This window comes from Oncorhynchus tshawytscha, linkage group LG25 (assembly GCF_018296145.1).
Source record: "Oncorhynchus tshawytscha isolate Ot180627B linkage group LG25, Otsh_v2.0, whole genome shotgun sequence".
NCBI lineage: Eukaryota > Metazoa > Chordata > Actinopteri > Salmoniformes > Salmonidae > Oncorhynchus > Oncorhynchus tshawytscha.
In genome coordinates this window covers 7,364,249-7,377,718 of record NC_056453.1, presented here as the reverse complement: position 1 = coordinate 7,377,718, position 13,470 = coordinate 7,364,249, and the positions used below count along the sequence as shown (strand labels likewise).

General features: G+C 41.0%; 1 protein-coding gene across 2 annotated transcripts in view; it reads left to right on the top strand.

Moving 5' to 3' along the window:
- Positions 1-325: 325 nt before the first annotated feature.
- LOC112224160 (ATP-dependent RNA helicase DHX8) overlaps positions 326-13,470 on the top strand; it is a 29,570-nt gene continuing 16,425 nt past the window's right edge. Inside the window, exons 1-9 of one of the 2 annotated variants that reach the window (XM_042305901.1) lie at positions 326-445; positions 926-1,011; positions 1,116-1,185; positions 1,345-1,433; positions 1,569-1,666; positions 1,784-2,092; positions 2,195-2,339; positions 2,461-2,664; positions 2,756-2,843. In XM_042305901.1, the coding sequence (XP_042161835.1) occupies positions 1,155-1,185; positions 1,345-1,433; positions 1,569-1,666; positions 1,784-2,092; positions 2,195-2,339; positions 2,461-2,664; positions 2,756-2,843 (964 nt within the window). In that variant the 5' untranslated portion in view covers positions 326-445; positions 926-1,011; positions 1,116-1,154. Of the gene's footprint in view, positions 495-925; positions 1,012-1,115; positions 1,186-1,344; positions 1,434-1,568; positions 1,667-1,783; positions 2,093-2,194; positions 2,340-2,460; positions 2,665-2,755; positions 2,844-13,470 lie in introns of both variants that reach the window. The other variant, XM_042305900.1, reaches the window with a different exon arrangement.

Sequence of the window (13,470 nt, the reverse complement as noted above, 5' to 3'; positions counted from 1 at the left end):
ACAATGTCAGTTTTGTGGCTCCTGAGTGGCGCAGCGGTCTAAGGCACTGCTCAGTGCCAGAGGTGTCACTACAGACCCTGGTTCGACTCCAGGCTGTATCACAAGCCGTGATTTGCAGTCCCATAGGGCGGTGCACAATTGGCCCAGCGTCGTCCGGGTTAGGTGGTCATTGTAAACAAGAATTTGTTAAACTGACTTGCCTCGTGAAATAAAGGTTAAAAAAATGAACTTGGAGTTTAGGTTGTCATATTGGCAATAAGTTTACCCCCACCTGGTGACCAATAAAATAATTACCCGGAAGTGTGGTCTAAGTTCAAAGTTCGTAACGTAACGTGCGTGTTACCAATGCCTGCGTTTTCTGAAAACAAAACAAACACTGGACACAATGGCAGACTTTGGAGTTGAGGAGCTTAAGCGGCTTGAATACCTGTCTTTGGTGTCCAAAGTGTGTACAGAACTTGACAACCATCTTGGTATATGCGAGAAAGATCTTGGCAAGTTGAATCGTCACACACTACTTCTGTCACCCCACATTTGGAATAATCTTACTAGCTTGCTGCTAAGCTAGCTAGCTTAGCTACCTTTGGTTTTAGCTAGCTAACGTAAATTTTACTCCCGAATTCCGATTGTAAAACGTATTTTTATTTAGTCATAACGTTATCTATTGTAAAGAAGATGTTTACTTTGCCTTGCAAGTGTGGTGGGTGGTCTGGACCCCATAACATGTTTAAGCATGTGACATTTCCCTGAGTTCTATAAAAGCTAGCTAGTTCATGTTTCATGTGAGCATTCTTGGCAAAACAAGAAAAAAAAATTGCTGCTGATCAGTTATTTATGATAGTGGCATAGTTACCCTAAGCGAATACAGTAGCCTACCATTTTTTTTCTCTCTTCTGAAGTTGATTATTCTTGCTGTCTCTTTTAGCTGAGTTTGTCATCTGCCTTGCTGAAAAGCAACCAACATTTGATGGCTTCAAATCACTTCTGCTGAAAAATGGAGCAGACTTCACAGTAAGTGTTATAGTGTGATGTAGCTGTTTGATATGTTTAAAATTAGCCCGGGCCATTCAATACTCTTTCTTTCTGGTTTTGAATCCACTTTCACTCTTTCATAGGATTCTCTCATCAGCAATTTGCTCAGACTTATTCAAACTATGCGGCCGTCAAAAGCATCTACGAGCAAAGGTTAGTTGATCATATGCTGTGTATAACTCTGGTTAGTGTCGAATGCAGCTGATGTCTTACATTCAAGTATGATTTATACAATGCTGGTATACAATTTGACATACTGCATCTGATTATTTCAAAATGTCATACTGAATCTCTTTAATTTTATGGCGGTAGCCTCTGAGCCTGTGGTCAAACAGAAGAGTGAGAAGGACAAACTGAAGGAGATGTTTCCTGGATTGTGCAGGCCAGACAATCCAGTTCCCGTAAGTCTCTCAGAAATTAGTACATACATAGTGGCTAAACAAGTACGGTTAAACAAGGCGCTGCTATTACGTCCCACTCCCCACACACAGCATATGGTTGTCAGTAGACCAATGCTCTCTAACAAACACCCACAGATTCCGCTAGAAGACGATGATGTGAGGGTAGCAGATGCTGCCATGAAAGAATTGGAGATGTTCATGCCCAGTGTTAGTGGAACAAACTCAACGAGCAGGTAAAGACATTTTGATAATTCATGGTTTGCAGTTTTACTGGTGCACTATGAATAGCAAAACCCTGAATTGGATGAAAAATAGGTATTTATTTATTTATTTTATGGCTCTTGTTTTAGGTTGGACAACAAAAGGCAGCGAAGCAGAAGTCGGAGCCAAGACAGAGACAGGAAGAGACGCTCACGCTCTCCGTCTTGCGACCGTGAGAGGGACAGAGACTTCAAACGAGGTCGAAAACGTGTTTCCCGCTGGAGTGATCGCAGTCCGAGCCCCTCCAGGGATCGAGACATTGAGGTTGGTTCTGACCGCTGTAAGGACAAACACATGGACCGGCCCCCACCAGAAGAGCCTGCCGTAGGGGACATATTCAACGGCAAAGTCACCAGCATCCTGCAGTTTGGCTGCTTCGTGCAACTGGAGGGACTGAGGTTAGTAAAGAGAATAGGAAAATATCGAAAGCATGTATCCAACACGTTCTGTATCTTACGGTGATCTAATGTTTTGAAAACCTTTTTGGTTTTTTATTGTAGGAAACGCTGGGAGGGGTTGGTCCACATCTCTGAGCTACGCAAAGAGGGACGTGTTGCCAATGTAGCTGATGTGGTCCAGAAAGGTCAACGAGTCAAGATCAAGGTGCTGTCCTTTACTGGCTCCAAGACCAGTCTCAGCATGAAGGTAAGACAGCAACACAGAGCAGGAATGAATTCAAAGCCAACTGCCTTTTGGTAAGCATGATGAAGGACATGAAGCTAAATTAAATTATAACTGAAACTTATACTCTACTCTTGGTTGCCAGGATGTAGACCAGGAAACAGGGGAGGACCTGAACCCGAACAGGAGGAGGAACCAGGGCCCTGATGGTGGGGAGGAGAAAATCATGAGGAACCCCGACCGCCCAACCAACCTCAACCTGGGCCACGCCCCTGAGTTGGAGGATGACACACTGGAACGCAAGAGACTGACCAAGATATCTGACCTTGAGAAGTGGGAGATCAACCAGGTATGTGTACATATGTAGGGTTCATCAAGACATCTTTGCTCATTTTAGTAGTGTGATGTTGATCTATACATGGTATTTTTCCTGTCCTCAGATGATTGCTGCTAATGTTCTTTCTAAAGAGGAGTTCCCCGACTTTGACGAGGAGACGGGTATCCTCCCAAAAATTGATGATGAAGAAGGTAACATTTCAGCATGTTTTTTTGGGGGGGTCGGGAACAGTGATCTACTGAATGCATTAGGGGTGTAATGATTCATCGATACAGATCGGAATACGGATTAATTGTTTAAGATGCTTCAGTCAAAAACAATCCAAATGTTTATTTATTTATTTTTATTTCACCTTTATTTAACCAGGTAGGCAAGTTGAGAACAAGTCTCATTTACAATTGCGACCTGGCCAAGATAAAGCAAAGCAGTTCGACACATACAAAAACACAGAGTTACACATGCAGTAAAACAAACATACAGTCAATAATACAGTAGAAAAATAAGTCTATATACAATGTGAGCAAATGAGGTGAGATAAGGGAGGTAAAGGCAAAAAAGGCCATGGTGGCAAAGTAAATACAATATAGCAATTAAAACACTGGAATGATAGATTTAACAGTAGATGAGTGTCAAAGTAGAAATACTGGGGTGCAAAGGAGCAAAATAAATAAATGCAGTAGGGGAAGAGGTAGTTGTTTGGGCTATTTATAGATGGGCTATGTACAGGTGCAGTGATCTGTGAGCTGCTCTGACACCTGGTGCTTAAAGCTAGTGAGGGAGATGTGTTTCCAGTTTCAGAGATTTTTGTAGTTTGTTCCAGTCATTGGCAGCAGAGAACTGGAAGGAGAGGCGGCCAAAGGAGGAATTGGCTTTGGGGGTGACAAGTAAGATATACCTGCTGGAGCGCATGCTATGGTGACCAGCGAGCAGAGATAAGGCGGGACTTTACCTAGCAGGGTCTTGTAGATGACCTGGAGCCAGTGGGTTTGGCGACGAGTATGAAGCGAGGGCCAGCCAACGAGAGCGTACAGGTCGCAGTGGTGGGTAGTATATGGGGCTTTGGTGACAAAACGGATGGCACTGTGATAGACTGCATCCAATTTGTTGAGTATGGTATTGGAAGGCTATTTTGTAAATGACATCGCCAAAGTCGAGGATCGGTAAGATGGTCAGTTTTACGAGGGTATGTTTGGCAGCGTGAGTGAAGCAGGCTTTGTTGCGAAATAGGAAGCCAATTCTAGATTTCATTTTGGATTGGAGATGTTTTATGTGAGTCTGGAAGGAGAGTTTACATTCTAACCAGACACCGAGGTATTTCTAGTTGTCCACATATTCTTAGTCAGAACCGTCCAGAGTAGTGATGCTGGATGGGCAGGCAGGTGCAGGCAGCGATTGGTTGAAGAGCATGCATTTAGTTTTACTTGTATTTAAGAGCAGTTGGAGGCCACGGAAGGAGAGTTGTATGGCATTGAAGCTCTGTCTTAAGTCGTTGAACATGTTATTACTCCAACCTCGTGGTAGTGACAAACTGACATGTTTTCAATACCGTCAAAAAACAACTTTATAACAACTGCACATGCTCAGTTAGGCGTGACCAGATGTCATGTTTCTATGCATGAGCTTAGCTAGCCAACGTCGCCATGACATCGCCTACATGTGTGCTCTATCGGAGAAGCCCGTTTCAGCCTGTCTTCATGCTGTACTGTCTTTGGTTTCTCTAGAGATAAATCAGATCCAGCCTGAACTGTTTGATGTTGTAGTTTCTCAACAGGCCAATATTCTACATAGTTTAGCGCATAAAACATGGTAATTAACTACGACCATAATCCATTGCTCATCTACCTGTCCAGTCTGTTTCTTTTATGCCTGTTACGGGAAGAGAAAAGAAGACGCGGTCGTGAGGGGATATAGAGAGCAGCTGTTGATATTCAGCAGTCATAAAAGTATGCCTTATTTACTTTGAATTACTTCAAAATAGTGATTTTGTCAGACAGGATAGGCAGTAGCTCTGTAGAAATGAGAGGACTTGGAATTAAATGATTAAGTCATCAAATGTAATATACATAACAATTTAAATAGATTTTTTAAAGTAATGTGAATAAATGGTTAATAAGTGATCAGCAGTAACGGGCAGTCACTACCATTATGGGACTTTTATTCATTGTTTTGTTCTGTGTTACAAGCATTCAACCCAAAGAATCGAAACCAAAATGAAAACCATGGTTGTTTTTATAATCGCACTGACCTCAAAAAGCACTAGTCGCTCAGTGCTATTAATATTGCAAGACAACACCGCAAATAAATAAAAAATGTTTGCCAAAATTAAAGATTTGGGTGAAATCCAATACAACACAGAATGAAACCCTCTCTATTTTTTTAAGTATTGTAAAGGCAGCATTATGTTATAGGTATGCTTGTCACCAGCAGGGCCTGGGGAGTTCCAGGATCAAAATACATATGAAAGCTCAGGTAAAAATGTAGAGGAGAAATCACCTCAGTCTTCTGAAAACCTAACCCTGGGATAGTTATATTTTTCAGCGGGACAATTTTGGACACATCTTAATGCCAAAAACACACTAGAATGGCTTTTCAAGAGGTATTGAGTGGTCCAGTCTCAGTCCTGACATCAATTTCCTTGAAAATCAGAGAAGGTTTGAATTTTGCTGTCTATCAATTGTTCCCTACCGAATGTACTGCATGAGCAATTTTGAGAAAAGCAATGGATAAACAGTGCCTTCAGAAATGATTCACCCTTGACTTATTCCACATTTTGTTGTTACAGCCTAAATTCTAAATCGATTAAAAACATAATCGCCCAATAACAACAAAGTAAAAACATGTTTTTTGAAAATATCCTATTACACACCAGTGGCGGTCGGTGCAGTTTAAGATGAGGGAGGACGATTCTTTTTTGGGGTGCATGGCCTTATCTATTACAGCCTATTGGATGACTGTCATTCATATTCCATTTACCCTGCTCAATGTAACATCAATTGGTTTAGGTTATTACATGATACTCACATTTTCCCTATACCCATCATGAGGTTGCGCCAACGTAGCCTAGGAATGAAAGTCTTCAATGTAGATACACAGGTCGAGAGAAACGTTTGAGTAGCCTAATCACACTCTTCACTGCATCTAGCTGATCTAGGGTGTAATCATTAGCCCAACAGTTGCAAATGAGAGTTTCTATTGGACAAATTCAGGTATGTTTATCCCCATTTTTTCAGTTTGCTTCTGTCAAAGAAACGTTTTTCAGTTCACAGTTCACTTTCATTCTAGCCACATACAAACAGCATGATCACTTTACTCGTTAATTCCTTCTTGCATCTACATGCTCTCCTCCTCTCACCTTTTCCCTTCACTTCAGTGCACTACACATCAGCTGTCTGTGAACAGGTGAAATAACCTTTCCAAGCCAAACCTTCTTATCATAACCGCTAAACACTACACACAGCTTACATCATTGTCACCATATTAGCTGACGTCAGTCAACATAGCTACTAGAACTAACGCGTTAGTATATCCGGTACAATCATGCAGTACATTGTACAGTTAGCAAGCAGTTTAGCAGTTACTCCGGCGGGCCCCGGAGGCAATAAATTAATAAAACCAAAAGCTTACCTTGGATATCCAAAGCTAACATGGCATCCCTCTCTGTTTGGGTAGGCTAAACTAGCTAAGTAAGTGAAAGTCAAAAAGGAAAACCCCCAAAATATATAAATAGCTCTCCTTGCTTCTCCATTTTTTAAAGAAATTAATTTGTTCAAAATTGTTCAACTATTTTTCTTTTTCTCTCTTTGTCAACTACTCACCACATTTTGTACTGTAGACCTTCATTGCAAAACAGAGTGTTTTAATAAATTATTGGTCACGTGAATATATTTAGTATACTTTTATCTAAAATTGATAACTTTTTTAACTTTTACTATTTTTATTTTATGAAATTCACTGAGGATGATCCTCCCCTTCCTCCTCTGAGGATCTTCCACTGATTTACACCCCTGAGTCAATACTTTCTAGAAGCACCTTTGGCAGAGATTACAGCTCTGAGTCTTTCTGGGTAAGTCTAAGAGCTTTCCACACCTGGATTGTGTGACATTTGCCGATTTAAAAAATAAAAATAAAATTACAATTTTCTTAATTCTTCAAGTGCTTTCAAATTGGATGTTGATCAATTCTAGACAACCATTTTCATGTCTTGCCATACATCTTCAAGCAAATTTAAGTAAAAACTGTAACTCGGCCACTCAGGAACATTCACTGTCTTCTTAGAAGCAAGTGCAGTGTTGAGTTGACCTTGTGTTTTAGATTATTGTTCTGCTGAAAGGTGAATTCATCTCCCAGTGTCTGGCGGAAAGCAGACTGAACCAGATATACCTTTAGGATTTTGTCTGTGCTTAGCTCCATTCCGTTACCTTTTTTATCTTGAAAATAACTCCTCAGTCCTTAACGATCACAAGCATACCCATAACATGATGCAGCCACCACTAGGCTTGAAAATATGGAGAGTGGTACTCAGTAATATGTTGAATTGGATTTGCCCCAAACATAACATTTTGTAATCAGGACAAAAAGTTAATCGCATTGCCACATTTTTTGCAGTATTACTTTTAGTGCCTTGTTGCAAACAGGATGCATGTTTTGGAATATTTTTTATTATGTACAGGCTTCCTTCTTTTCATTCTGTCAATTTGGTTAGTATTGTGGCGTAACTACAATGTTGTTGATCCATCCTCAGTTTTCTTCCATCACAGCCATTAAACTCTGTAACTGTTTCAATTGGCTTCATGCTGAAATTCCTGTGCGGTTTCCTTTCTCTCCCGCAACTAAGTTATTTATTTTATTTAACCTTTATTTAACCAGGCAAGTCAGTTAAGAACAGATTCTTAGTAACATTGATGGCCTACAAAAAGGCAAAAGCCTCCTGCGGGGACGGGGGCCAGGATTCTTTTTTTAAATATATTGGGGAAAAAACACATCAGGACAAGATAGACAACACTTCATAAAGAGAGACCTAAGACAGCAACACATGAAAACACAGCATGGTAGCAACACAACATGACAACAACATGGTAGCAACACCACATAACAACAACATGGTGGCAACACTACATGGCAGCAGCACATCTTGGTAGCAGCACAAAACATGGTACAAACATTATTGGGCACAGACAACAGCACAAAGGCAAGAAGATGGAGACAACAATACATCACACGAAGCAGCCACAACTGTCAGTAAGAGGGTCCCTGATTGAGTCTTTGAATGAAGAGATGGAGATAACTGTCCAGGTTTGAGTGTTTTTTTTGCAGCTCGTTCCAGTTGCCAGCTGCAGCAAACTGAAAAGCGGAGCAATCTAGTTCAAGAAATAGTTATGGGCTTGTAAGCAAGATTGCACATTTTGGGTAATATTCAGAGGTGGAAACCTTCTGTGAGAATTAACGGGAATGTATGGGAATTAACGGAAATATATGCAAATTAATGTAGATATTTTTTGCATTGGTTATATTTACCATATCATATGGAGACAGAAACATAAACCTTTTACCTTATCATAAGTAGACATAATTGCAAATGATTAAATCATTCCAATAGAAATAAAAATAACAATTTAGTTACAAATTTAACTTCAATTAAATGAGGTGACTCTTCACATGGGATGATTTCACTGAACAACAAAAGGGAATATTGAAGGATCCCCAATGATCCATCGTATCTCCCAAAAATGTTTTCAACATACATCTGTAAAATGATAGTCTAGAAACTAAAGCTTTGGTTGTCTTCCTCTCAGGCTTCCATGTCTTCTCCACCTCTTGAACGTCAGACTCTGAGGCCTCATCTTCACTGTCACTTTCCAACCTTGTTGAGGATGGCTCGTTGTCAGGCTCAAAAAGCCTCAAATTTGCCCGGATGGCTACCAATTTTTCAACCCTTGTATTGGTCAGCCTGTTGCGTGCTTTGGTGTGTGTTCCCAAACAAGGACCAGTTGTGCTCTGAGGTGGCTGATGTTGGTGGGATTTGGAGGATGATGGAGGCAACAGGGGAAAGAGCCTCAGATCCAGTCCCTTCCACCAGGTGGCTGATGAGATATGTTGGCACGACTGCCATATTGAGTCTCCATCCCAAAGCCCTTGCTTTGAAGTGTACTTCGCCAGACTGCCAATAACCTTGCCCTCATCCAGGTCAAGGTGGCGAGACATGGTAGTGATGACACCATAGGCCTTGTTGATCTCTGCACCAGACAGGATGCTCTTGCAGCATACTTGGGGTCCAACATGTACGCTGTGGTGTGTATGGGCTTCAGGCAGAAGTCTTCATGCTTTTTGATGTATTTCAAAACTGCAGTTTCCTCTGCTTGGAGCAACAGTGAAGTGGGCAGGGTAGTACGGATTTCTCTTTCTTACATCTGCAAGCAGAGTCTGAACATCAGACAGAATGGCATTGTCTCCCTCAATCCGTACAATGGCTACTGCTGTAGGTTTCAGGAGTTTCAGGCTGCTTACCACTCTCTCCCAAAATACATCATCCGGGAGGATCCTCTTGATGGGGCTGTCCATATCGGAAGACTGTGATATGGCGATTTCTTGTAGAGTCCTTCCCCTCCAGGAGACTGTCAAACATGATGACATCACCACCCCAACGGGTGTTGCTGATTAGCTTCAATGTGGTGCTCTTATTCTTCTCACTTTGCTTAGTGAGGTAGATTGCTGCTATAACTTGATGACCCTTCACATACCTAGCCATTTCCTTGTCTCTCTTGTAGATTGTATCCATTGTTTTCAGTGCCATGATGTCCTTGAGGAGAAGATTCAATGCATGAGCAGCACAGCCAATGGGTGTGATGTGAGGGTAGGACTCTTTAGACCAAGCAGCCTTCATTTTTGCAGCATTGTCTGTCACCAGTGGAAATACCTTCTGTGGTCAAAGGTCATTGATGACTGCCTTCAGTTCATCTGCAATGTAGAGACCGGTGTGTCTGTTGTCCCATGCGTCTGTGCTCTTGTAGAATACTGGTTGAGAGGTGGAGATGATGTAGTTAATTATTCCTTGCCCACGAACATTCGACCACCCATCAGAGATGATTGCAATGCAGTCTGCTTTCTCTATGATTTGCTTGACCTTCACTTGAATTCTGTTGAACTCTGTATCCAGCAAATTAGTAGATAAACCCTGTCTGGTTGGAGGGGTGTATACTGGGGGAAGAGCATTCAGAAGTCTTTGCCAGTACTCATTGCCTGTGAGCATCAGAGGTGAACCAGTTGCATACACAGCTCGAGCAAGACATTCATCAGCATCTCTCTGACTAGATTCCTCCATTGAGTCAAAAACAACTTCTGATTCCAGGAGGACCATGAGCTGTTGCTATCGATAAGGTGTCTGATTCATAATTTTCACCTTGAATAGAAGTAGAGGGACTTTTGTCAGAGGTTGCTTGTTGTGAGCGCCGAGGGAACTTTATGCACTTGGTCAGATGATTCTGCATCTTTGTTGCATTCTTCACATGATTTCGCACAGTATTTGCAAATGTACACAGCTTTACCTTCTACATTAGCTGCAGTGAAATGTCTCCACATATCAGATAATGACCGTCGAATTTTCCTGTAAAGATGAGAAAAAAATAGGAAAAAAAGAACGAATACAATTCCTTGTACTGATATAGTTAAGCAGTTAGATTAAACAACTCATTTGTAAGATAAATGTTTTAAAATGAAACATATATGGAAACAGGTGAATTAACACTCAGTTAGCAGGCTCAAGCAAGCTAAAACCCACATGGTAGCAACAACTATCTAGCAGAAATTGTTAACAAGTTATAAATGATTTAAACACACTTTGCTGTAGGCTACTATTTACTAGTTAACAAAAAATCATGTATGTCATATGAAATATATTCACCCCACCCAGTATTGTAATATAAATTTACCAGAAAGCATGTAGTTCTTGGCTCAGACAGTGTCATAGTGTGGGCTCAATAGCATCTCAGTGTGCAAGATCTTGTGAATCTTGCACACTGAGGGGGGGTGAGGCGTTAGAGGATTTTATAAATAAGCATCAACCAGTGGGTCTTGCGATGGGTATTCAGAAATGACCAGTTTACAGTGGAGTATAGAGTGCAGTGATGTGTCCTATAAGGTGCATTGGTGGCAAATCTCATGGCCGAATGGTAAAGAAGATCTAGCCGCTCGAGAGCACCCTTACCTGCTGATCTATAAATTACATCTCCGTAATCTAGCATGGGTAGGATGGTCATGAATCGGGGTTAGTTTGGCAGCTTGGGGTGAAAGAGGAGTGATTACGATAGAGGATACCAAATCTAGATTTATCTTTATCCTGCAGCTTTGATATGTGCTGAGAGAAGGACAGTGTACCATCTAGCCATACTCCCAAGCCCTAAACCCTCAGAGGTAGTAATCACACCTGTGGGTAGAGTGGCATTCTTCTTTCCAAACCACATTAACTTTGTTTTGGAGGTGTTCCGAACAAGGTTAAGGGCAGAGAAAGCTTGTTGGACACTAAGAAATATTTGTTGTGGAGCATTTAACACAAAATCCCGGGAGGGTCCAGCTGAGTATAAGACTGTATCATCTGCATATAAATGGATGAGAGCGCTTCCTACTGCCTGAGCTATGTTGATGTAAATTGAGAAGAGAGTGGGGCCTAGGATCGAGCCTTGGGGTACTCCATTGTTGACAGGCAGTGGCTGAGACAGCAGATGTTCTGACTTAATACACTGCACTCTTTTGAGAAAGGTAATTAGCAAACCATTCCAAAGACCCCTCATATACACCAATACTCCTTAGCCGGCCCACAAGAATGGAATGGTCTACCGTATCAAAATCTTTGGCCAAGTCAATAAAAATAAAGAAGAAAGGATCTAAACCATCTGACCCAGATGGGGGGGGGGGGTCAAGTTTCAGGAGCTCAAGTTTCAGGGGCTCCTTTAGCACCTCGGAATCAGTGACTGCCTATAGGGAGAAACTTATTAGAAGGGGCAGGGGGAAAAGAGGGAGGAGCGTCGGGGCTAGTCGCATTAGAAGGGGTGGGAGATGAGGAAATGTTGGGGTGGGAGATGAGGAAATGTTGGACGGGCAAGGAGGCATGGCTGAGTCAAATAGGAATCCTGACTTAACTTCTTGCGTCGAGCCATCCCGGATCCGGGATCGTGAATACAGCCTCAAGCTCATTACCATAACGCAACGTTAACTATTCATGAAAATCGCAAATGAAATGAAATTAATATGCTAGCTCTCAAGCTTAGCCTTTTGTTAACAACACTGTCACATGTTTTCAATGAGGAGACTCTCAGTTAGATAGCAAATGCTCAGTTTTTCCTGAAAGATTATTTGTTTAGGAGAAATCGCTCCGTTTGGTGCGTCACGTTTAGCTACGAAAAAAACCTGTATCCAGGAGTGTAATTATCCCCGCAGCTCATTAGCATAACACAACGTTAACTATTCATGAAAATTGCAAATGAAATGAAATTAATATGCTAGCTCTCAAGCTTAGCCTTTTGTTAACAACACTGTCATCTTAGATTTTCAAAATATGCTTCTCAACCATAGCAAAACAAGCATTTGTGTAACAGCTAGCGCAGCTAGCGTAGCATTTAGCGTTAGCATCAGCAGGCAACATTTTCACAAAAACCAGATTGGTGAATGAAGAGCTCAGCCATGTGCTCCTTGTCAGTGACAGCCACATCATCAACATTAAGGTACATGGGCAGCTGTGACGAGGAGGGTTTATTCTCAAAATTCTTTAACCGTTTTCCAGAGTTAAGTGACTGGTAGAATTGATACACTATCCAACGTGTAATTAATAACTTCACCATGCTCAAAGGATAGTCAAAGTCTGCTTTTTTATTTTATTTTTACACATCTACCAATAGGTGCCCTTCTTTGTGAGGCATTGGAAAACCTCCCTGGTGTCTGTTTGAAATTCACTGCTCGACTGAGGGACCTTACAGACAATTGTATGTGTGGGGTACAGAGATGAGGTAGTCATTCAAAAATCATGATACACAATATTATTGTACACAAAGTCCATGCAACGTATTATGTAACTTGTTAAGCAAAACGTATTATGTAACTTGTTAAGCAAATGTTTACACCTGAACTTATTTAAGCTTGCCATAACAAAGGGGTTGAATGCTTATTTACTCAAGATATTTCAGCTTTTCATTTTTTAAATTAATTTGTAAAAATGTCTCAACATAATTCCACTTTGACATTATGGGGTATTGTGTGTTGGTCAGTGAAAAAAATCTAAATGTAAATTCAGGCTGTAACTCAAAATGTGGACAAATTTAAGGGATATGAACACTTTCTGAATCCTCTGTATGTTGTGCAAAGTAGGTAGAATCTTTAAAAAAATGATTCCCAGCTGTAATGGCTGCCAAAAGTTCTTCCACCAAGAATTAACTCTGGGATACGAAAACATACGCAATCCAGACATTTAACTTTTTTAGGTTCTTAACTTCTCTTTCACTTTGAAAATGTGTAGATTATTCGGGGGGAAAAAGCTAATTATAATCCCTTTTTAGATTGAATTTTAAGACCACAAAAATGTGAATAGTTTGCAAAGGAAGTAGACTTTCACTTGCGACTGTAACTGCGTATGCCAGTCGTCGATCTACAAGTCATTGCATGCCGAAAAAAAGAAAAAGAAATAGCTTTTGGTAGTGTTGCCTTAAAGGTGCAATCTGCAGATGCTTCATCCATTTTAGGATGATTTATGAAATGGATTCTTGAAGTTTATAACTTATAAATAAATGGCTCATGAGCTTAGTACCCCATCAGAACCCATAATATAAGCTTGAA